This window comes from Myodes glareolus, chromosome 7 (assembly GCF_982192425.1).
Source record: "Myodes glareolus chromosome 7, mMyoGla1.1, whole genome shotgun sequence".
Classification (NCBI taxonomy): Eukaryota; Metazoa; Chordata; class Mammalia; order Rodentia; family Cricetidae; genus Myodes; species Myodes glareolus.
The window spans coordinates 84,546,001-84,568,010 of record NC_142032.1 but is presented as its reverse complement, the minus strand read 5'-3'; the positions used below and the strand labels follow the sequence as shown (position 1 = coordinate 84,568,010).

The following is a 22,010-nucleotide window of genomic DNA, read 5'->3' as shown; positions in this document are numbered from 1 at the left end:
AGTTAATTCGTTTCATTATAATGGTCCCATGCATGATCCCTCTTTCCACACTGACACAAGAGAGTTTAATACCAACAATAAAAACAGACACAGCTCCTCAAGGGCTGTGGCCAACTTCATATTTGCTCCAAGGACTCCAGACATCATTCTGAGCAAAGGGACATGGAAAGGACAGGGAAAGAACACAGCACCCTGGGCCCTGTGCTCTGTTGTTTGTTGTCGCCCTGCTTCAGACCCGGGTTCCCTTTGCACCTGCTTGTTTTTCCACTCTATGCAAACTAACTTTCTGGAACTAAAAGGCAGAAGGTGAGGGTGCGCACCATAGACAAGAAGGCCTATTGAGAAGGAAACACAAAGGACATTGTCCACAAGGTCCCATACCACAGGAGCGTCTGGCATTGGCTCTGCCACCATGAGCAAGACCATCTAGGGCAAGGAACTTCAGTCTGCATCAGCCTCCATGTCTTTATCTGCAAAGGGGAAACAACAGCAGCTCCAGCCTCACAAGCTTTTATTGTGCGTGTGGAAAGTGCTGGCCACTCTAGAGCAAGAGCTGCACAAACCGTGGCTCTCTTTATTGGCTCTAAGTCACCCTTGGTGCTAAGAATGGAATGCACAGCTACGTAGCTTCTACTCACAGCAGCTGGGTTAGACAAACAGGGTTCGTGTATGGAAATGATGGCGCATGCGGACTGCTGTCGTCTGAATAACACAGGGCGTAAGTTACGGAAGAGCAAAGGAAGAAGTAGCTATAGCATTAGATGAAAAATACAAATGGAAGGACAGGAGAATGATTTTATTGCTATCACCAGCTAATTGGAAAGAACTGGGAATACAATCCAAGTGTCCTGATTGACAAGCTACTAGTGCTCCATGAAACTGTGTCGTAACACTACCCACACTGCAGTGATCTACAGCTGGAGAGTCCTCTGGACAAGCTGCACACTTCACGTGCATTATCTCATTAAATCTTCATAATAGGGACTAAGGAATTGCATTACCCCCATACCAATGAGAACCCTGCGATGGGGGAAGGGGAACAATTTTCCCAAAGTTGTATGGCCATGAAGTATGTGGTTCGGGGCTTCAGTGAAAGTTTTCAGTGACTTGTAGGAGGGATCATAGAGAGAGAAGAATAAGCTGGACTCAAGGGGTCTGGCAGACTGTCTCTTCATGGTGGAAGTGGATGTTTGACGGTTTTACAGCTGTCCAGGTTTTTAGAGCTGATCTGGTCATAGGCAGAATGAAGAAGCATCGAGGTGGTGGGAGGGGACGACACTAATAGTGACTTGTGGTGACAGATCTATACGAGGATGGAGTGTTCTTCAGGAATCCACTTCCCGACCTCCACCTGACACTCCCCACTCATCTACCCCACAGGCATTTCCCACGTCCTATCAAAAGACGAAGTCCTCTGGTGATCATGAAGGTTCTTCTCCACCACCAGAGGTTTAGATTCATCTGGCTCACCAAGTCAGCCGGCCGGCACTTCCACAGAGACTCCCAACTCCGGATGCCTCTGACCCTTGCTGACTTTGAAGCCATAAATCGCCTTGAGAAGCCAGTACCCAAGAACTTTAACTTTGCTGCGGATGTACTGGACCAGTGGTCCCAAAAGGAGAAGGTATAAGACGGCAGGTCTCCACTATGTTGTTCTGTCTTCTACATCCTATCACTGTGTCCAGTTCAAATCAATTCTTTATCTCAGCGAGGGCAGCCATAGTTCCATGGATACTTACAAGTACCAAGAGCCCAGACACACTCTTCTTCATTCCAATCAGTTTCTATCTTTTTGTTCCTCTCAGAGATGGGATCAGATTAATTTATCTTGGAAACATGCTCTCTCCCTGTCAAAAAAAAGGCACACCCCCAGAAGGGGTGTGTTTCCAGGACCTGGGGAGGAAAACCTCTTCCCCGGCATACTGGGGAGCAGGTGTGGAGGAGAAGCGGCAGATAGTCTTATCTGCCTTCTGTGGGAGTAGCTTCCCGTGACTGTGACAAAGGACCTGAGATACACAACTTAAAGAGAAGAAAGATTTCTTTGAGTTCGTGGGTGCAGAGATTTCAGCATATGCTCAGTTAGCCCTGTGGCAGCCTAGGGCGTCCCAGGGAAATGCATGGTGAGGAAGGCTGCTCACTCCAGGACAGCTGAGCGGGAAGGTCCAGGGCCTGGGGTTTGATTATTCTCTTCTTTCCACTGGGCTCTAGGGCCACAGGGGAGGGACCAGTCTTTTAAGCATATGCGTCTTTAGGAACCATGCCTTTAACACATGTGCGTTTAGCTGACACCTCCAAACCATAGCACATTACTTTCTCTTTTCCATGTGTTCCTGGCCAGTCTGGAGAGAGGCCAGCCAACCCTGCCCTGTGGTGGGTGAATGGCAAAGGAGAGGAAGTGAAATGGAGCTTCCGAGACCTGGGCTCCTTGTCCCGGAAGGCTGCTAACGTGCTCACCAAGCCCTGCGGCCTGCAAAGAGGAGACCGGGTGGCTGTGATTCTGCCCCGCATCCCCGAATGGTGGCTCATCAATGTGGCTTGCATGAGAACAGGTCAGTATAACAAATGTCACGGTTGTAAAACAAAAAGACCAAAACTTGAGGATTTTCTGAAATTTCAGCTTTGTATAGCTATCCCTAAAGACAGTAGAAAAAGGAAAGTTGAAATTAAGAGCTATCATGGTGTAATAACAATAACAACCTTAAGGGAGTGATTACTGCTACTGTGATAATCATTTTGCAAGGCACAGTGATGTTAAGGTATTTGTCAAAAGTCGCACCGCTTGAAGGTTACACAGTTAGGGATCTGGGGAGATTGCTCAGGGGGTAAAATGCTTGTTGTGCAAACATGAGGACCTGAGTTCCTACATAAACACTTGGCATTGACAAGACAGGTGCCTGTAACCCCAGCCCTGTGGGGCAGAAGCAGGCACATCCTCAGGGCTCGCTAGCTAGAGAGTTCTAGGCTCACACTACACCCCCACACTCAAATCAAAGCTAAAAGCGAGAGTTCCATGGTTCAGAGTTATACACAAAGCTCTACAGAAGCCAACGTGAATGTCAGGACTTCTTCACAGCAGAGTGCTGTGCTCACCCCACAACCCAGAGTGCTCTCTTCTGAATCCAGTGTATCTGGATTCTCTGCAACATGAAAATAGAAGAGCAAGTACTGGGGGAAGCAGAAACTTGCAAGAATATGAAGTATTCTGGAACCAAGCAGGAAAAGCATGCAATCAAAAGAACTGTTATATCTAATACACATTTCCCCCAGTGTAGTAATATAGTGCACCCCAAGTAAAAACTTGAACTTTCGGATGGGGGGTCAGTGAGCCATAGCCTGTAGGCTCCCCCGTTTGAGTAAATAGAATTTTTTTGCTCTGCAGCAAACCTGCTGACTGAGACCAAGATCAATCCTACAATCCACAGAGTCTAACATACTCACCAGGCCCTTTACTGGAAGAATTCTCTAATTTCTGCTCTAACAAACTGCTCCACAAACTTCATATAGCAAACAAAACAAATGAGACTGACTAAGGATAGACAGCTAAGGCGAACAGAAAGGTGTCTGTGCAATGTTTGTTAAAAGCTTACAAAAATGGAAACAACTTAAATAAAAATGATAAATAATTTATAACCTAGCAAAGATGTAAGCTTAGTTGAGGTGCTGATTGCTGATTGAATGTCTGACTCCTGATGGAGTAGCACTTAAAAGACAACTTGCCCTAATGATAGCATAATGATATTAACATAATCAGGGGAATTTCATAGAATTTAAGATGCTCTTACGGCTAATAAAATAGATGGAAGCCGGAATATAAAAATGTTTGGATTCACAATATAAAAAGGAGACACCAGGGGAGATCAACCATGGTTGGAGGAAGATTAAGAGAGGCTTACCTGTCATAAAATATGCACTCAATATTACTCGACATAGCTTATTTAAATTAGGAGATCCGTGAATACAAACACACAAGCTAGTGTTTAAAAAAACAGTTCATTTAGTGAAGGAAATCAGCTGCAGACCTGTTTTCTCCTCAGAATGTCAAATTCTTTACGGGAATTTTTTAACTGCTTGCACTCCCCACATGGCAAACTGTTTTGACTTTTGCTTCAAGGCATACACAGTAAAGCCAAGACACTTGCCATCCAGCAAATATTTTCTGTCTGAAATCCGTGAGAAAACACTGCCCCCACTCCCAAGGTAGAGTCTAGCCATTGAACACATTCACAAACCCACCAAGGAAACCATACTTGTCAATCATTAAGAACAAATGATGTGTAAGAGAAATCATTTTGTATTTTTATATTCACTGGTCATTCTGAGATCCTCTAGCATGTTTTATTAAGAGCTTAACCAGTTAAAATCCATTCAGTCCTTTAGCATGTTTTGTTAAGAGAATAAGAGCTTAACCAGCTAAAATCTACTCAGTAAAACAGCCTTGGGATGGCAGATGGCTCTGCAGGTAAAAGTGATCGCTATGCAAGTCCAGAAACCTGAGTTTAAGCCCTGAGGCCTACCTAAAGGTGGGAGGAGAGCAGGGACTTCACAAAAGCTGTCGTCTGTCCACATGCACACCATAGCATGAGAATTCCCATGCGCACACTCACACACACGCACACACACACACACAATTTCCTATTAAGATGATTTCAGAATACTCAGCAAGAACTACATAACTATACAGCTCAGATCTTGGGAATAATGGAAGTGTCTTAATGGCTTCGTGACCCTTGGGTGAACGGTCATCCACTGGCATGTGATATGTGCTGAATGAGGTCATGTTCTGTGTGACGTTGTCTTCATGAATTCACGTTAGAGAATCAAACCACCCTCTCTCTGCCTTACATCTAATCCTGCCCCGTGTGTTCTCATGGGGAGCTTTGAAAACCTGTCTCTGGCTAGTGTGTAGGATGAAGGGGGATTCATTAAACACTGCCCTAATCATCTAGGCAAATCTGGCGGTACCAGACAATTGCATCAGCCATCTGCAGGCTAGACCTGACACTCACCAGCAATCTCAAAAGCTGCCTGCACCTACCAGGGCTGCTTTGAAGGGTAATCCTGGGTTACTGAGATGGCTCAGTTAGTAAAGGCGCCTACTGCGCAAGCCTAACTAAAGGAGTTCAATCCCCAGGACCCACAAAAAGGTAGAAGGAAAGAATTTAGTCCACAAACGTATCATCTGACCTCAATGAGAAACATGCATACATATGCACACACACAAATAGTAGGTAAATAATAAATATTTTTTAAGTCTTGGGAGAGTAGTCTCTAAGCATCTGAGCTGTACAATCTATCAAAAAATCGTGGGCAGGCATTTTTTACATCTACATATAGTTTTTCACTCTGTTTTGTTGTACTGATGCAAGATGTATAAATTATAAAACATTTGCAAAAGGGAGATGGCACATGAAAAGAATTCTAGTGTCTTGGTACCTTTTGAATTTCTATTATTTATTTTCCTCTCAGTCACAGGGGATTATCTTGCAAGACTCACCCTGGTTGAAAGATTGAATGAGATAATATTAATAGAAAATATGTCATAAAATGCAACATAAGGATTAAGTATTACATAATCATTGCATAATCACATTCAAACATGACATTAAAATGGCTCTTAGGATTAGTCCATCATTATGAACCAGATGCTGTCACTATCCCTATATTATAGGTAAAGAAGGGAAGGCCAGAGAGACCAAAGCCTCAAGGCTAGTAAGTTGCAAGACCAGGACTAGATCCAGGGGCTGTCAGACTCCAAAGCCAGAGCTGTAATGATCCTACACGCCCAGGTCCTGTGGGATGTCCCAGGGAACCAAGACACAGCTGAGATCTGAGTTCTTCCCCACCCAGATGCAAGACCCACATTTCCCCATAGTTTCCAGAACTCAGGAATTGCTTTATGTTTCAGGGCTTGTCTTCATGCCAGGAACCATCCAACTGACCAGGAAAGACATCCTCTACCGACTGCAAGCATCCAAGGCCAAGTGCATTGTGGCCAGTGAGGAAGTGGCCCCCGCAGTGGACTCCATTGTGTCAGAGTGTCCCAACCTGAAGACTAAACTCCTGGTGTCTCCGCACTGCTGGGACGGGTGGCTCAGCTTCCAGGAGTTACTTCGGTGAGTATTTGAGGTGGGAGGTGCTCGCAACAGCACAAATCATAGCTCCATCTCTGAATCGGCTTATCCAATGACTCAGCAGTATCTTCAGCTGATCTAGGTGTCTTCCCCTCTGTGCATCACCTGCATGCAATGCCCGAGGAGGCCAGAAGAGGGCATTTGATCCACAGCTATCACCAGCCTTGCTTTTATTCCTTGGACAAGCTCTAGCTCAGGGCCTTTGAACCAGTCATTTTTCCCTAGTCGTTTTCATACCTGTTCCTTTTTGTCAGGTTTCAGTTCACATTTTCCCATTAAGTGTTGCTGCCCCTGACCAACTTGATGAGAGCCATAGACTCTTCTAGCGTCACATCTCTGGTCCCTTTGAATGATCAGACTAGTCTCTTGCTCTCATAGATTTAGCTTCATCTGGTCCACCATTTGGTTTGGTAAGTAAAGTTTTATTGGCACACAGGGGTGCTCATTTATTTTTATATTGTCTGTGACTGCTTTCATGCCACGATGGCAAATTTGGGCAGTTGCAATAGAGACCTTATTGCACACAGAGCTTAAAATGTCTGCCATCTGGCCCTTTGCAGGAAAGATGACAGCTCCTGCCCTAAATTATACGTTCAAAGGAAGCCAAGACTTTGTTTGCATATTTGGTTGATGCCTTTATCTTCAGCATCTAGCCACACATAGCTGGGTGCTGATGAATATTTAACAAGCAGTTGGACAAACAGATAGCTTAACCTTGGTTTTCATCACATGTAAAACAGGGATGATTACACTGCAAACATCTAATGATATTTGAGGATAAAATAAGTTAACATACAAGAAAGCATCCCCTAAGTTTTTGAAAACTGAGAAAAATGATCATTGATAGCATTATACTTTTTAAGTCACTGATGTTTTGTAAACATAAGTAAGTTGTGAACCCAGGTAAGTTAAATGACATTTCTTAATCTATGAAATCAAGAAAATATGCAACAGTATAGGGTTGCAGAAAAGACAAATGGGATAAAGTAAGGGTTTTTGTTGCTGTAAAGAAGCACCATGCCCACAACAACTCTTGTAAAGTAAAATTTTAATTGGGCTGGCTTACAGGTCAGAGATTTAGTCCATTATTATCATGGTGGGACATGGTAGCATGCAGGCAGATATGATGCTAGAGAATTAGCTAAGAGTCCTATATCTTATAGGCAACAGGAAGTAGTCAATGGCACTGGGCGGTATCTTGAGCATATGAGACCTCAAAGTCTGGCTCCATAGTGACACACTTCCTCCAACAAGACCACACCCACTCCAACAAAGCCACACCTTCTAATAATGCCAGTCCCTATGAACTTATGAGAGCCAACTACATTCAAACTACCACAGGCATGCTTGGCACAATGCCAAGAGCAAATAGCAATTGCAATTGTATTTGAAGGCTGATTCGCACAGAGGATGAAGAAAGTTGGAGTGGGGTTGGTTGGCTTTGCATTGACTGGGTAGCTGGCATACCTTCATTTGGAGAAAGATGGGACTGCCAATACAACTTGGTGATACAGTGTTTGCCTTAGAATGGCAAGGCCTTGGACTCCATTCCCAACGCTACAAAAATGGAAATTAAAAGCAGGCATGGGGTATATTCAGGAAGTCAAAGCAGGATAATGGAGATCTTAGAAATCAGCTTAAGCTACACAGCAAGACACTATCGAGGCGGGGGGATCAGGGAGGGAAGGAAGAGAGCAGCAGAGATGGCTATAAGATAGTAAGTTCAGGTTTAGGGGCTGGAGAGATGGCTCAGCTGTTATGCACACTGACTACTCTTCCAGAGGACCCAGGTTCGATTCCCAGCACCCACATGGCAGCTCACAACTATCTGTAAGCTCCGTTCCAAAGGATCCAATGCCCACTTCTGGCTTCCATGGATCTACATGCATGTGGTGCACAGACATACATGTAGGTAAAGCATGCCTTAAGATAATAAGTTAACCACCAGTCATAATTATATCAGGGGTCTAAGAAGATCCAGACATCTAGCAGGTGTGAGTCTCAGGTGTAAATATAAAAATCTGAAAGTTACCAGGAAAGAGTCAACTCTGAAACTCCAGAGCTTGGGACTCAGGGAAGAGAGAAAATCAGACTTCAGCGCAACCCCCTGCTCATCTTCCTGCCTCTCAGAGAGTCCAATCTCTCTTCCCTTAGCAAAAAAGTAAACATGTAAGGAAAGCCTTGAATTAATAGGTTTCCTTACTGAACTAAGAAATGTCCAGAGACAAGAGAAGCCGCCTAACCTAGGATGTTAGATAAATATTCCCTGCTCTGGTCCCACAACATCCGACTTCACCCAGTATTCGTACTGAAAGAAAAAAATTTAATGATCTTTTTTCTATTTTGAAGAAAGAGAGCTATCAAAAATATCTCAATATTCTGTGAAATTGAGATATTTTTGATTACATAATGGTCTCTATTTTGCCGTTTCAATGGAATGGCGTCATTCATCATTAAAATTAGTTGAGGACTGGAGATGTAACTCAGATGATAGAGTTTGCCTAGCAAGTGTGAAGCCCTGAACTTGTCCAATGCCTTGTAATCTGGATGGGGTGGCATGTGTGTGTGAGAGATCTCAGTACTTGGGAAGGGGAGGCAGGAGGAAACTTAGCATCATTCTCAAATGTACAGTTTTCAGCTAGCCTGGGGTCTACACAATGCCTCAAAACAAAATGATAGCACAAAATAAAATTCACTGAAATGAAAACTTTCATTTGAATTTTTTTCAGAAAGTAAAATTAAAAATATAATGCATGAGGCAGGGTCTGGAGGTGTATGCCCTTAATCCCAGCACTCAGGAGGCAGAGGCAAGCAGGTATCTATAAGTTTGAAGCCAGACTGGTCTATATAGTGAGTTCCAGGGCAGTTAGGAGCTGCATAGTGGTGTGTGTGTGTGTGTGTGTGTGTGTGTGTGTGTGTGTGTGTGTGTGTGTGTATACTTCAAACATTGTGGAATATGTATCAATTATCCATCACTGACCAAGAGCCTATTCAATATTCTTACTGATGTATAAATGAAGTAACATTGTATTCACTTACATGCTGTGAGTCAGAAGTTCATACATGATTCACCAATGGCAGCTGGTCTCTGTGCCACATCATTTCGGTGGGGTCAGAATATCGGAAACAGGTTTATTCATAAGCTAGCGGTGCTGACCGACAGCAGAGGCTCTTGAGTTCCATTCAAGCAAGGCAATCTGAACGTCACCTGAGGCTGAGTCCTCCTGTCCCTAAGGGCAGCAAAAACAACTGTAAAGTCTTTGCAAGCTGACCAAGAATCTATTGTGGCACCCTGTTGTGCCAGATTAAGTCATAAGTCTCAGTGGATTTAAAAATGGAGGACTCTGCTGCATCCTTCAGTGGGAGTGGTGCTTGTCCAGGTGTGGGAGGAGCTGGCGAGCGGTCTGCGCGGACAGCCTTATACAGATTGCTACCACCTGAAATGAATGCTTTCCACCTTAGTACTGACCCAAGTACCAAGGATGCAAACAGTACAGAGTTGCCATAACTGGCTGATAAGGCTAGCACGGACCCCAGCTTAACTGTCTTTCATGGTCCCGTCTTTGGTATGATGCCAGCATGACCAAGAGAGTCCCAGACATATGTGCTGCATACATTCTATACATGCATAGTATTCATGGGTTGTGAGACAGGTGGATGGGATGGAAGGTGGACAGTGTGGCATCCTGTCTCCATTACTCTTTTTCTCATGAAGATGTGTGTGTGTGTGTGTGTGTGTGTGTGTGTGTGTGTGTGTTCCCAAGCATACAGGTGTGTGTGTGTGTGTGTGTGTGTGTGTGTGTGTGTGTGTATGAGAGTCCAAATGTATGTGCATTTAAGTGAAGGTCTGAGACTGACATAAGATTTCTTCCTCAGTCTCTCTCACTACCTTACTCATTGAGGCAGGGTCTCTCATTGAACTCACCAATGTCACTAGTCTGGGTACTAGTCTGGGTAGCTAGTTTGCTCTAAGGCTCCTATCTCCACCTTCCAAGCAATGAAACTACAGATGGGCCACACACCTGCCTGGTATTTACATGGGTGGTGGCACCCAAACTCTGGCCTTCATGAGCCATCTTCCCAGCCTTCATTACCCTTTTGTAAAATAAGCAAATGTCTCCTATAAGTAGGACTCTATATGTATTGACTAAAATTCTCCCAGGCCCATTTTTAAACCAACCAAAAAAGGGAAAGAGCGATTCTAATTGGCTTAACTTAATTATGACTAACTGAGGCAGTTCCCCCCACCCTGCTCCCAAGCAAGTTGTCACCTAGTACCTGAACAAACCCATGCTTTTATTTGCTCAGGAAAAGGAGAGGATGGCTATTGGTCAGCCACTAACTGTTTCTGTCAGAGTTGTTGATGATATTGAACAACGAAAACGTTCTTAAGTCTGATCTCAATGTATTTGACCTTTGAGTCTAAAGGTCTCCCTCTACACCACAATTCTTGAAATGGTATTGATTTACAAAGATTCAATGCTATTTTCAATTTTTATATAAATTACAAAGAAATTGAAATAAAGTATATGCACTTTTGTTATTGACTTTTGCAAGTTCCCTTGGTTGTCTATTTGGCCTACAGAGAAATGAGCTTTAAATAGAGGACTTATGCTGTTGAGTTTTTGCCCTGATCTTTAGAGTCCCTCTAAGAAGGTCTGGAAGTCTGCTCAGGGAAGCTTTGTGGTAGGTTTAGTTCAGGACTCCCCTGTAGTGAGAGGGACGCGAGAGCAGAACAATGACAGAGTAGACTGGTCTGTCTTCAGCCTCCATCTTGGGGTTCATCTACAGATCGGCTTCTGAAGAGCACAGCTGTGTGGAGACAGGAAGTCAAGAACCGATGGCCATTTACTTCACCAGTGGGACCACAGGCTCCCCCAAGATGGCTCAGCACTCACAGAGCAGCCTTGGCATTGGGTATGCCCTTTGTGGAAGGTAGGAGAGAAACCTTGGTTTTGTTCCTGTGTTGTTTGTGGCTAGGTTTCACACTGTAGTAGTTAGCTCTGGACTGTAAATCACTGTGCAGCCTAAACTGACCTCAAATTTACAGCAATCCTCCTCTCCCCAACCCCCAAATTTGGCCTTACAGGAGTGCACAACCACACCCATTCTTTGTTTTGTATTCAGTTTCCCAGGCTGCCAGGGTGGGTGTCCAGTTGTCCCTGTGACACCTTTCCTTGAATGGCTATTAAGATATCTCTAACAGAACTCAATGCCCCATCCCCACCCTAGCTAAATGATGCCATGTAATTAATGGATCAAGCAAGAATTTAGGACTGGTACTTGATTCATAGTATGTCTGCCTTCCTTTCCTATTGCCAGGGGAATTTACCTACCCCAAAGGATCTTTAAAAACATGTTTACCAGCTCAATAAAAATCAATTTAAAAAAGAACAAAAAGAACACCAAAATAAAACAAAACAAAAAAACCATGTTTACCTAAAACTGTCATATTGCTCTGTTTAATTTTCCTTATACTGAAAGTTACAGCACTCAACGATTAATCTCAATCATTGACCTGTAAGATCTAGAATACCCAAGGGATTGTCTTCTGTATGCCTAAGGGGTTGCTATCTTGATTAAGTTCACTGAGGTGGGAAGACCTGCCCACTGGGGGTGGCACCATTCCCTGGGCTGGAATCCTGGACTGTGTAAATGGAAAAAGTCAGCTGCGCACGAGCCATGCATCAGGCTCTGCTTCCTGACTATGTACCAAGTGTTACCAGCTCCCTCAGGTTCCCACTACCAGGACTTCCCAGCAGGGTGGAGTCTACCCTGGAGCTGGGAGCAAAACTAAGCCCTTCCTCCTTTGGTCAGCATATTTTATCATGGCACTTTAAAAGTAAATATCTACTCTTCCTATAGCATGTACATGCTTAGTTCATATTATTGTGTGTTTGTCCCTACTCTGTTTCCCTAAAAGAAGAGATCTGTCTGTGTGCTGCTGCCTTCTACACACCATTTGCTCATTAAATATTTGGTATAGCAATGGAAAATCCCATAAAAGACACCAAAACCAGCCCCCCAATCTACTAAAAGATGGCATAAGATTCAGAAAAGTCCTTTTAGGTAGAAGGGGGAGCAGAACCCTGCACTTGCTCTGAGGCTACTTCCACTGTGTTGTAGGGCAAAGCTACTCCTCAAAAACACTACTGTTTGCTTTCCAGTTCTATGTTTGTTTATTTGATGTGGGATTCCCTCTGTATGCTGTGAATACCATTGGTTAATAAAGAAACTGTCTTAGGCCTGTGATAGGGTAGAGTAGAGCTAGGTGGTGGTGGTGGTGGGGACTAAACTGAATGCTGGGAGAAAGAAGGGCAGTCAGAGAGAAGCCATGGAGCCGCAGCTGGAGACAACTGTGCTGAAATTTTTCTGGTAAGCCATGACCTGTGGTGATACAGATTACTATAAATGGATTAAATTAATATGTAAGAGATAGCTAATAAGAAGTTAGAGCTAATAGGCCAATCAATGATTTAGATAACATAGTTTCAACATAGTTTCTGTGTGATTATTTCAGGAGTCTGAGTGGCAGGGAAACGAACAAGCAGCTTAACACAACATTTGTTAGTTTGTTTATTTTCACTCTGGTCTGTTGCTTTTCTGTGTGCAGGTATTGGCTGGACTTGACACCCTCGGATATCATGTGGAACATGTCAGACACTGGATGGATCAAGGCTGCCATTGGTAGTGTGTTTTCTACGTGGCTTCGGGGTGCCTGTGTTTTTGTGCACCGGATGGCCCAGTTCAACACTGATACCTTCCTGGATGTAAGTCTTGATCCCACAAAACCATAAAGAAGGGATTTCTCAGACTCCAGGGCTTCCCAAAGTTCTGGAAAGCAGTTTTATTTTTTTCAAGGAGCAAGGTCTCGGGGAATTGACTTCTGGAAGTTTGCTGGTGGAGGGGAATCACCTACCACACTGTCAGAGGGAAGTCCAGGCAGCAGTTGTAGATTACTCAGGGTTCACATGTGAGGATAAAACATGACAATGGAGGAGCATATTTCTAAAAAGCAGAAGACTGAAGTTTAAACACAGCTGTGGACAAACTGTGTGACTTTTTTTTTTGTTAACTGATCTAACAAGATAGATTGAAGGCCTTAAGAGAAATTTAATAAGGTAAAAAAAGAGGGCTCTCTGCATCAAGTTTAGCAAGCGTTCTGAAAACGAACTGTTTACTCCATAGTTTCAAGACCTCCTTTGCAAAATAAGAGCATTTTTTACTTTACAAAGAGAATGTAGTTGTAAAAATCTCTAGAGGACTGTGTCATCCTCAGAGGTATACCTTACCCATACTAAAATGTTAAGCCTCTGACACGTAATGAGAAAGTCTGTTTTACAAATTAAGAGTCACTCTTGACATCATGACAGCGCCGCTGGCCTGCACCCTTGAGGACAATACTGCCCAGAATGCTTATGTTTAATTCCACCTGCGAACACATTGACTGATGCAGCGGAGCCTGCTCCTCCCCTAAGGGCTGCCTTCAAGCATGGCAGTTTCACTAGACTTACAGGCTCAACCTAAGGAACTGGAAGTGGAGAAAGTCCAGCACAGTTTAAGTCCCTCTAAAGTGCCCGTTCCTGCACTTGCTTGCTGTTCTCTGGAGGCGGGCTGTCCTCGACAGAAATGGTGCTGCATGGTCCTGGTAGGTTAGCGCATGTGTCTGGGCTCAGCACAGCACAGACGCGTGGGTAAATATGGCTATGAGTTTACAAGAGTTCACCATATGAAGTTCTGAAGTTGAGTAAATCAGTTCATACTTTGGATTGCTGTCAAACTCAGCACTTCACCTATTGAACCTGACGAAATATGCCTTTTGGTAGGATGGTAAATTTCTCTATTAACTAGAAAAACCATCATACCATTAATGACAGCTGGTGAATATCTACTTTTTTAATACCATGTGATTAGCAGGCAGTAATGGGGAAGAGAGGTTGTAAATTGTCATCTCTAGCTTGGTCTCTAGTTGACCACTCTTGACATGTGTCTTTCTGCCATCCAGACGCTTACCACGTATCCCATCACAACCCTGTGCAGTGCTCCTACTGTGTACCGGATGCTCGTACAAAAGGACCTTAAGAGGTACTGGGCAGAATTCTCCATTGGAAGCACAAGCAGAAACTGCCATCCAGCATTACAGAGCTTCCTCTACCACTCAGGGTGGCCCATAGGACTGAATCTCACAGTATTGACATCTGGACCAATTAAGATTGTATTCTGGAGCTATTCTGTGCAGTGTGTGATGCTGAGCAGAGGCCAGTATCATTGTTGCTCCTTTCCCTATGTTCATGATATCCAAATGTCCCAAGATGTTACTTAGTACCTTATGGGGACAAAATCATATAGCAGCTTAGGATCCAGGAGAAAGGCTCGGGAAATAGTTCAAACGGTCACGTTTGCCACTCAAGCATGAGGACCTGTGTTTGATCCCCAGAAACATGTGAACAGAATCAGCCCCTTCACTTCAAAGCAAGACAGGGGCTACTTACTTAGCTTGGGTAGGGGTTACAGGAATAGAAATGACTCCGAAATAGCAGTATCACCAAAGTCTACCCCAGTAGCAGTAACAGCTTACAAAAGCTGAGAACCTGGAACTCACTGCACAGTCTGACAGCAGCTCTACAGTTTGGAGGGTGTCCTTTCCAAGTAACGTGGCTGGATTAAACCTCTTGCAGGATGTTTTCTGTTCCTTCCATGCAGCTGATCTGGTCTCAGTCTTCTCTACAGATCAGTTTGTCTGAGTCTTCTTTTCAACTTTTATTGCTTACTCTGGCAGGGAGGGGTGTGAATCTGGTAAGTTTCAGGAACTTCCTGAAGCTAGTTTGAGTTATTTCCTTACAGTTTTAAGAAGCTTCCCTGCAGGAAGGAATGTCTTAGTCTTGAAGGAAACAGTTACACAACACATGGAAAGAGAAAGAAAAGAATACTTGAGACCTGTAGGCTTGGCCCTCTTTCTTTCCCACTAAGGCTGGATGTCCCCGGGGAGGAATGCTGTGAGAGACAGGGACGGGCCTCCCTTCTTTTCTTGTCAGTGTCGCCATCTTGTGTCTATCAACATGAACATCTTGGCTCACATTTCAAGCATAATCCAAAGCTATATAGGAGTTACTTGAAGACAGAGGATATATTTTGCCCACATAGCCTCCTATTTGTTTAAGGCCCCATTTTGTATGCTGAGTCAGACTGTCCCAGGTTTTTTTGTAGGGATCCGATTGGCCACTAGTTAAAAACAAAAGAGCAAAAGTCAAGCAGGCAGGGCTTTGCTACTTGCTTACTTGACCTCACTAAGACCCCATTCATTTCATGTATGAGTCTGTGACAAGGACTCAGTGTGAATGATGCATTTGGGCAATCTGCCTGACCCGAGTCCTACCTGATGCTCTATTACTGCGGAGGTTTTTACAATTTCCTAAATCTCTCTAGGTCCCTCAGTCTCCCCATCTATAAAATGGGGCCCGTGAGAAATCTAAGTGTTTCTAGATCTATTATCACACAGCTACCACCTAATCTGTGTTATAAATGTTATAACACAATCATAACTATGATACTGTGTGTTACCTACCCTTTTCCCCTCTACCTTCTCCACCTGACAAATACACGTCTCTCCAGTAACCCTCCTTTCATCACTCACATGCCTCACATGACTAGAAGATATCCAGCAACATAGGAGGCGTTCAGAAAATACTTTAGTCATGAACATTTCTGGGACCCATTTCTCCTAGCTCTTCGGTTGCTTGAGCATCTGAACTTGTGATGAAATATTCTTCCCCAAAGACCAGGCAACTCTGTCTCCCCAGATACCAATTCAAGAGCCTGCGGCACTGCTTGACAGGAGGGGAGCCGCTCAACCCAGAGGTGCTGGAGCAGTGGAAGGCGCAGACCGGGCTGGGGCTCTACGAAGGTTATGGACAGACTGAAGTGGTACATTTGAAGGGCAGATCTTAAGTTTTGAAGTTTTTCCTCAATGGCCATGGGAGATTGGGTCCAAGATCCTAGAAGATACCAAAATCCTCAAATGTTCATTTTCCTTATATAAAATGGGACATGATTTGCACAGAACTTAAACACATCTTCCTTCATATTTTAAATTGCTAGATTACCTATGGCACCAAATACAATGTAAAATTACTACTTGAAGTTACTATTTAAATAGCTGCTTTGCTGTGTTAACTAGGAAATAACAGGACAGCAATGCTTGAATATATGCAATATAGGTGCAATATTTATTTATTTGTTTGCTTGCTTGCTTATTTATTTTGGTTCTTCAAGATAGGGTTTCTCTGTGTCGCCTTGGCTGTCTTTGAACTCCTGTAGACCAGGTTGGCCTCAAACTCAGAGCTCAGAGAGCCAGTTGCCTCTCTCTCCTGGGTGCTAGGATCAAAGGCGTGTGCCAACACCTCCCAACAGGTGCAGTTTTTAAACCTGCATTATTCAAACCCTTGGTTGATTCCAAGGATACAGAATCTATGCATACGGAAAACTGACTGTATAATAGGGCTAAGCTCCAGGATTGATCACTGAGTCCTTGAAGTGCCCCACTCACGCTCCAAATCTTCATGACATTTCTCAGAATATCTTGTTGCAAATAGTTATCATAACTTGTGAATTGCTCAGCTTGGGATGCCTAAAGGGGAACTATTATTGGCCTTCCTCCTCCTCCATGCCCAGGAGCTATCTCAGGGAACTTCGAGACTGATGGGCTTTTCCATTGCACTGAGAAGGACCTCCCCACCCCTGAGAGCCTCTGGGAGAACTTGACAGTGTGTATACAATGGAGCCTAGAAGGCACGGTTTGCAGCTGAGTGGTCCTCAGCTACATGTGGCAGGATATGCCTGTCATTCCAGTACACAGGCAACTGAGGAAAGAGGACCACACGTTCAAAGCTAGCCTCAGCTATATCATGGGTCTAAGGTTATCCTCAATTATAAGACCTTTGGAACTTGTCCAAACCATAACAACAAGAAAGAAGTATGGTTCTCAAAACAACAGTATAGATACCATACTAGAATTTAGTAGAATGCAAATTCTTAGATCCAACATCACTGGATCAAAACTTTGGAGGTGAGGCTTGCCCCAGAAGATAACACTGCATTCTGGGAAAATCAGGCAAAATAATGGGGAAGGGACAGGTGCAGTGTCTGCAGAGGCCAGAAGAGAGTATTGAACCCCTGGAAGCTAGATTTACAGGCAGTTGTGAGCTGTCCGGTATGGATGCTGCGAGCTGAACTTGGGTCTTCTGGAAGAGCAGTTTGCATCTTTAACATCTCTCCAGCCTTCTCCATGTTTTTGTTTCCTTGTTTGTTTTTGAAACAGGCTCCCTCACTGGACCTAGAACTTACCAATTAGGTTAGACTGGCTGGCCACCTCCCCAGCATTAGGCTTATGGGTTCACAACCACCACACACAGCTTTTTACGTGTGCTGGAGATCAAAACTCAGGTCCCCATGTTTGATGACAAGAGCACTTTATTAACTTGGCCATCTCCCCAGTCTCCAAAACTGAATCCTGTTTCTTTGTCAGAATTTATGCACCAGTATAAAACATGTCCTCTTATAGGGAATAATTTGTGCCAATCGCAAAGGACAAGAAATTAAACCGGGCTCCATGGGAAAAGGAGTGGCGCCCTACGATGTCCAGGTGGGTTGAGAAAATAGCTGGATCAAGAAAGAAGAAAGAATGCTTTGGTTTTTCTCCTCTTTGAACCACTATTCATGACCTGTTTTCATTTTATGAAAAGAAAACAGGGGTAAAGACTCAAATTATTTATTTTATTCCAGATTATAGATGAAAATGGAAATGTCCTACCACCTGGCAAAGAAGGGGAAATTGCCCTTAGGCTAGAGTCTACTCGGCCCTTCTGCTTCTTCTCTGAATATGTGGTATGAACACGAAGAACATGTTAGTCATGCCTAAATACAGAAATGGGCCCCAATTTCATATCCACCATGCTTGCTATGTCTTGGGCAAGTGTTAAATACAGATCTATTTCATTAGCTGTAAAATGAGGAAAATGACATCCGTTCCATGAGTGTAGTGTGAACATGAATTCTACATGTAAGAAACCCATTATAGTGGCTCTCCTCAGAGAAGAAAGGTGGACCAGGGGAGAGAGAAGTTGCAGGCAAGTCCCAGAGGTCACAGGAAGGCTTAGTTTTTAAATCTTTTGTGTTCTATGCTGGGAAGTGACCTTTCTAAAAAAAACCCCAACTTCTCTTAGAACTATGTTGTGAAAGTCACTCAGTGGATAACTTGGTGGTGTGATATCACACCCAATCTGTTCCGGCCAGACTAACCCCCCAAATGCCATCTTTGATTGGTAGGACAATCCAGAAAAGACGGATGCCACAACCAGAAGAAATTTTTATGTCACTGGAGACAGAGGAGTAATGGACAATGACGGGTATTTCTGGTTTGTCGGCAGAGCTGATGACGTCATTATCTCCTCTGGGTTTGTGCATTTGCTTTCTTAGAAAGGGATGACGTGGCAGGGTAGGAGATGCCCTGCTTGGGGAGTGTGACAGTCAAAGGCTCCCTCCTCTGCAGGTACCGGATTGGACCGTTTGAAGTGGAGAGCGCACTGATAGAGCACCCAGCAGTAGTTGAGTCGGCTGTTGTCAGCAGTCCGGATCCTGTCAGAGGAGAGGTAGAGCTAGAGCGCTTGTCAGAACTAATGCAGCAATCTCATTATCCAGTTCCGTCCATGTGTCTCTGGCAAAGACCAATTCAGGGGTACTCCTTAGACTCTCATCATAGAGTACATGTATGCAGGAAATCCACTTCTATCCCAAAGAGGTCTGGGATTCTTTGGGTGGCCCATGACAGGCAGAAACACCCTTCAATTCAGGGATCTAATTCACCCAAGCATTCCTGGGATATTACGGAGACTCAGTCTCTCTTGTCTGCCTCAGATCCTTCACGTGACTTCCTCCCATCACGTACCAGGCAGCTCCAGGCACAAGTAAGCGTAACTCATCCTTACCCCACCAGGAAGAAGTGAGTTCTCTTGCAACTGTTTCAATCCCATCACATACCTAGCCAGTGTGGCTCGGCAATTGGTGTAGCCAACTGACTAGACTTGGATGATATGCTGGTCAGGGGAGGCAAGTGCTGGTAGTCCTGCCAGAACAAGGCGAGGGGAATATAGCTTAGGCAACCTGGGTGCTGCTATGAGGGTCTGTGGGTAACAGACACCTCATAAGCAAAAGCATCAGACTTCAACTCCCACACAACTGTTACAGCTCATTACGGAAATGAAAACAGACAATCGTGCCAAGGTCCCCCCCAAAATTCCCCAGGGTATATTTTAGAGGAACATCTCCCTTTCCTCCTGGGGGTTTTCTGAAGACTTAGGAAGCAGAAAAATGTTGGATCAGTATGGCTATCAGTACTCTCCCACATCTTTTTCTGTGCGCCCCTCACATGCCAGTGACCTTCCACAGGGGTATTCTGAACAGCCTCCTCTTGCCGCCTCCACTCTTGATCTAGTCCAATCTCCAAAACATCTTTCTCCTGCCACCACATCCTCATCTTTTCAACGTAACTGATTTTAACTGAATTCCAGAAGTTCTGTCAGATCTCCTTCAGATCACATTCTTTAGAATCTCCATTCGTCCTGCACAACATGTCTCTCACTGTAGAAGTGTCGTGGCATAGACGTTCACCTCTAAATCAAGGACGGCCATATACAATCAGCTGAGCAGAAATTCCAAGTCCAGGTGATAGAAACAGAACTCATGCCCCCCACATTCGCAGCCCAGTCCTCTGGAAAGAGATCTCCAGCTGTACTTTATAATCTGGACCCAAGTTCATTGGGCACCTCTGGGTTTTGCACTGCTATGAACAGTCAATGCCTGCGTTCAGCAATGGTTCCAAACCCTGCATGTACCTTACAAGCTAATGGCTTTTCTGCACAGGTGGTGAAAGCGTTTGTAGTATTAGCTGCACCCTTCAAGTCCTCCAACCGCGAGAAGTTAACTGCTGAACTTCAGGATCACGTGAAAAATTCAACAGCACCTTACAAGTACCCAAGAAAGGCAGGTGCAAGATACTTTTGTCTGTGTTGGATTTGACTTCATACTTGTTATGTATCCTTTTGAGTTTGTTTTACTATGAAGGTTTTTGTTCTAAAGTGTCTTATATTTAGAATACTACAAATGATGTTTTTTAAAAAAGAACTTTTTAAAAATAAACACTGCAGGGGCTAAAGGTATAATTCCTTGCTGTGTGAGGACCCCAAAACCCATGCAAATGCGGGGTGGATATGCTGGCCCACCTGCCTATAATTCTAGCTTTGGAAGGCAGAGATAGAATATTAGAAGAAGCTGCCCAAGATAGAGACATGAGAACATCAGAACAGGCTGGTTAGCAAGACTAGTCATATCTTAGTACTCTGGATCTAAGAGACCTGGCCTCCATAAACGGTGGAAGAGAAACTGAGGATGATCCCTGACTCCAATACCAGGTCACAGACAGATGTATACATGTGTATGTGTACCCACACATAGCTGTGCTCACACACATGCAAAGAAAACACACACACATACAAATGGAAAGAAAAGATTGTCTGCAATACTAACACTGTTTTCAGGATTAAGTAGGCCCATTTTAAAAGGGGACGATGGATGGAAGTGAATGAATCACCACGTACCTAATTTTTAGAAGTGGCACCTGATCTAAAGAGTAAACTAGGCTATGGTAAGCCTATAAGCCCAAGATGTTCAAGTGGCCTCCTTCAACTCTCAGAAGAACAAGTACATATAAAGACAAAGATGGCCGCAGAATCTTCCAGCACTGCTACGGGATGACAAGACCACTCCATCTCTGCTGGCATCATTTGGGCCAATATGTAGTTCATGTGATTTGATCCAACCATCCTCATACTTTCTCCATTAAAATGAGTAAATTGGTAATTCTTTTGACTTTCAAAAAAGAGATGTAAAGGCTAAAGATACAGTATAATCCTGAGAGAAGAAATCCAAAAGTTTATAGGCAAATCAGGGTGTAAGGTAAAAACTCTACATACTCGATAAATTACCCCTAAGATTTACCTCAGAGTCTTTAGTTCCCAGCTCTTAAAGACCCATGGTTTTAAAAGGGGGCCTTTCTCTGAATCAGATGTAGAAGGCAGTTGAGGTCTAGGTCTAAACAGAGGAAAGCAAAAAAAAAAAAAAAAAAAAAAAAAAAAAAAAGAGGGGGGGTGGTGAAGCGATTATTTACTAAAGTCAGTTTCTCCTACTGCACAGACAGTAGGGATGAGACTAAAGGAACAAGAGCCTCCTCATGGTGTGTTTTTCTATCAATCAGGTGGAATTTGTTCAAGAACTCCCGAAGACGATCACCGGGAAAATCAAACGCAACGTGCTAAGAGACCAGGAGTGGGGTCGAGCATAGCTGGACGAGAACGAGGCAGAACTACATCATGGCACAGCTGTTGTAGTACTTGCTCCCTGAAAATTCAGTGACTACACACATTCTTAAAAAGCTTTAGGATTTGATTGTTCCTGTTAGGAAAGTTTTTGTATTGTACGTAGTTAAACAATAAAAAACAAAACAGCAAAATCTAAACATATTTGAGAAGGATACTGTTATGATGCTCAAACCAACACAGAGTGAAGGAATTAAAATGGCCAGGGTCTAATGACTTCAACGTGAGACATGCCACCGATCTGTGCCTTATTCATCTTGTCCTGATTAATCCAGAGTAAAGGTGGGCTGTCTGGGAGACGTGGTAGACGTCTGCATAACTAGTCTATATGAAATCAGCCCACTCAAGCAGATCAAATACTGTTCAGATCAGAAACAGAAATGACTCAAAGGCCAGTCAGTGAGTTTTTAATGAAATTCAGTATGGGACTGGTGTTTGTTCTGAAGTAAAT

The 22,010-nt window shown here is 43.8% G+C and overlaps 1 protein-coding gene across 1 annotated transcript; it reads left to right on the top strand.

Annotated features, from left to right (window-relative positions):
- The first annotated feature begins 1,423 nt into the window (after positions 1–1,423).
- On the top strand, positions 1,424–21,525 carry Acsm4 (acyl-CoA synthetase medium chain family member 4). Its single transcript, XM_048460313.3, has 13 exons — positions 1,424–1,624; positions 2,339–2,549; positions 5,906–6,113; positions 10,923–11,066; positions 12,745–12,901; positions 14,137–14,216; positions 15,932–16,055; positions 17,692–17,772; positions 17,913–18,014; positions 18,456–18,583; positions 18,679–18,778; positions 20,049–20,168; positions 21,439–21,525. The coding sequence occupies exons 1-13, from the start codon at positions 1,424–1,426 to the stop codon at positions 21,523–21,525; spliced, it is 1,743 nt and encodes a 580-aa protein (XP_048316270.2).
- Positions 21,526–22,010: the final 485 nt, after the last annotated feature.

What these genes read in the sequence shown, in the direction of transcription:
- Acsm4 (XM_048460313.3), top strand. Translation starts at nt 1,424, where the DNA reads ATGAAGGTTCTTCTCCACCACCAGAGGTTTAGATTCATCTGGCTCACC. An exon ending in AGTGGTCCCAAAAGGAGAAG is followed by an intron (nt 1,625 to 2,338) that starts GTATAAGACGGC and finishes GTTCCTGGCCAG; the next exon opens with TCTGGAGAGAGGCCAGCCAA. An exon ending in GGGTATGCCCTTTGTGGAAG is followed by an intron (nt 11,067 to 12,744) that starts GTAGGAGAGAAA and finishes TTCTGTGTGCAG; the next exon opens with GTATTGGCTGGACTTGACAC.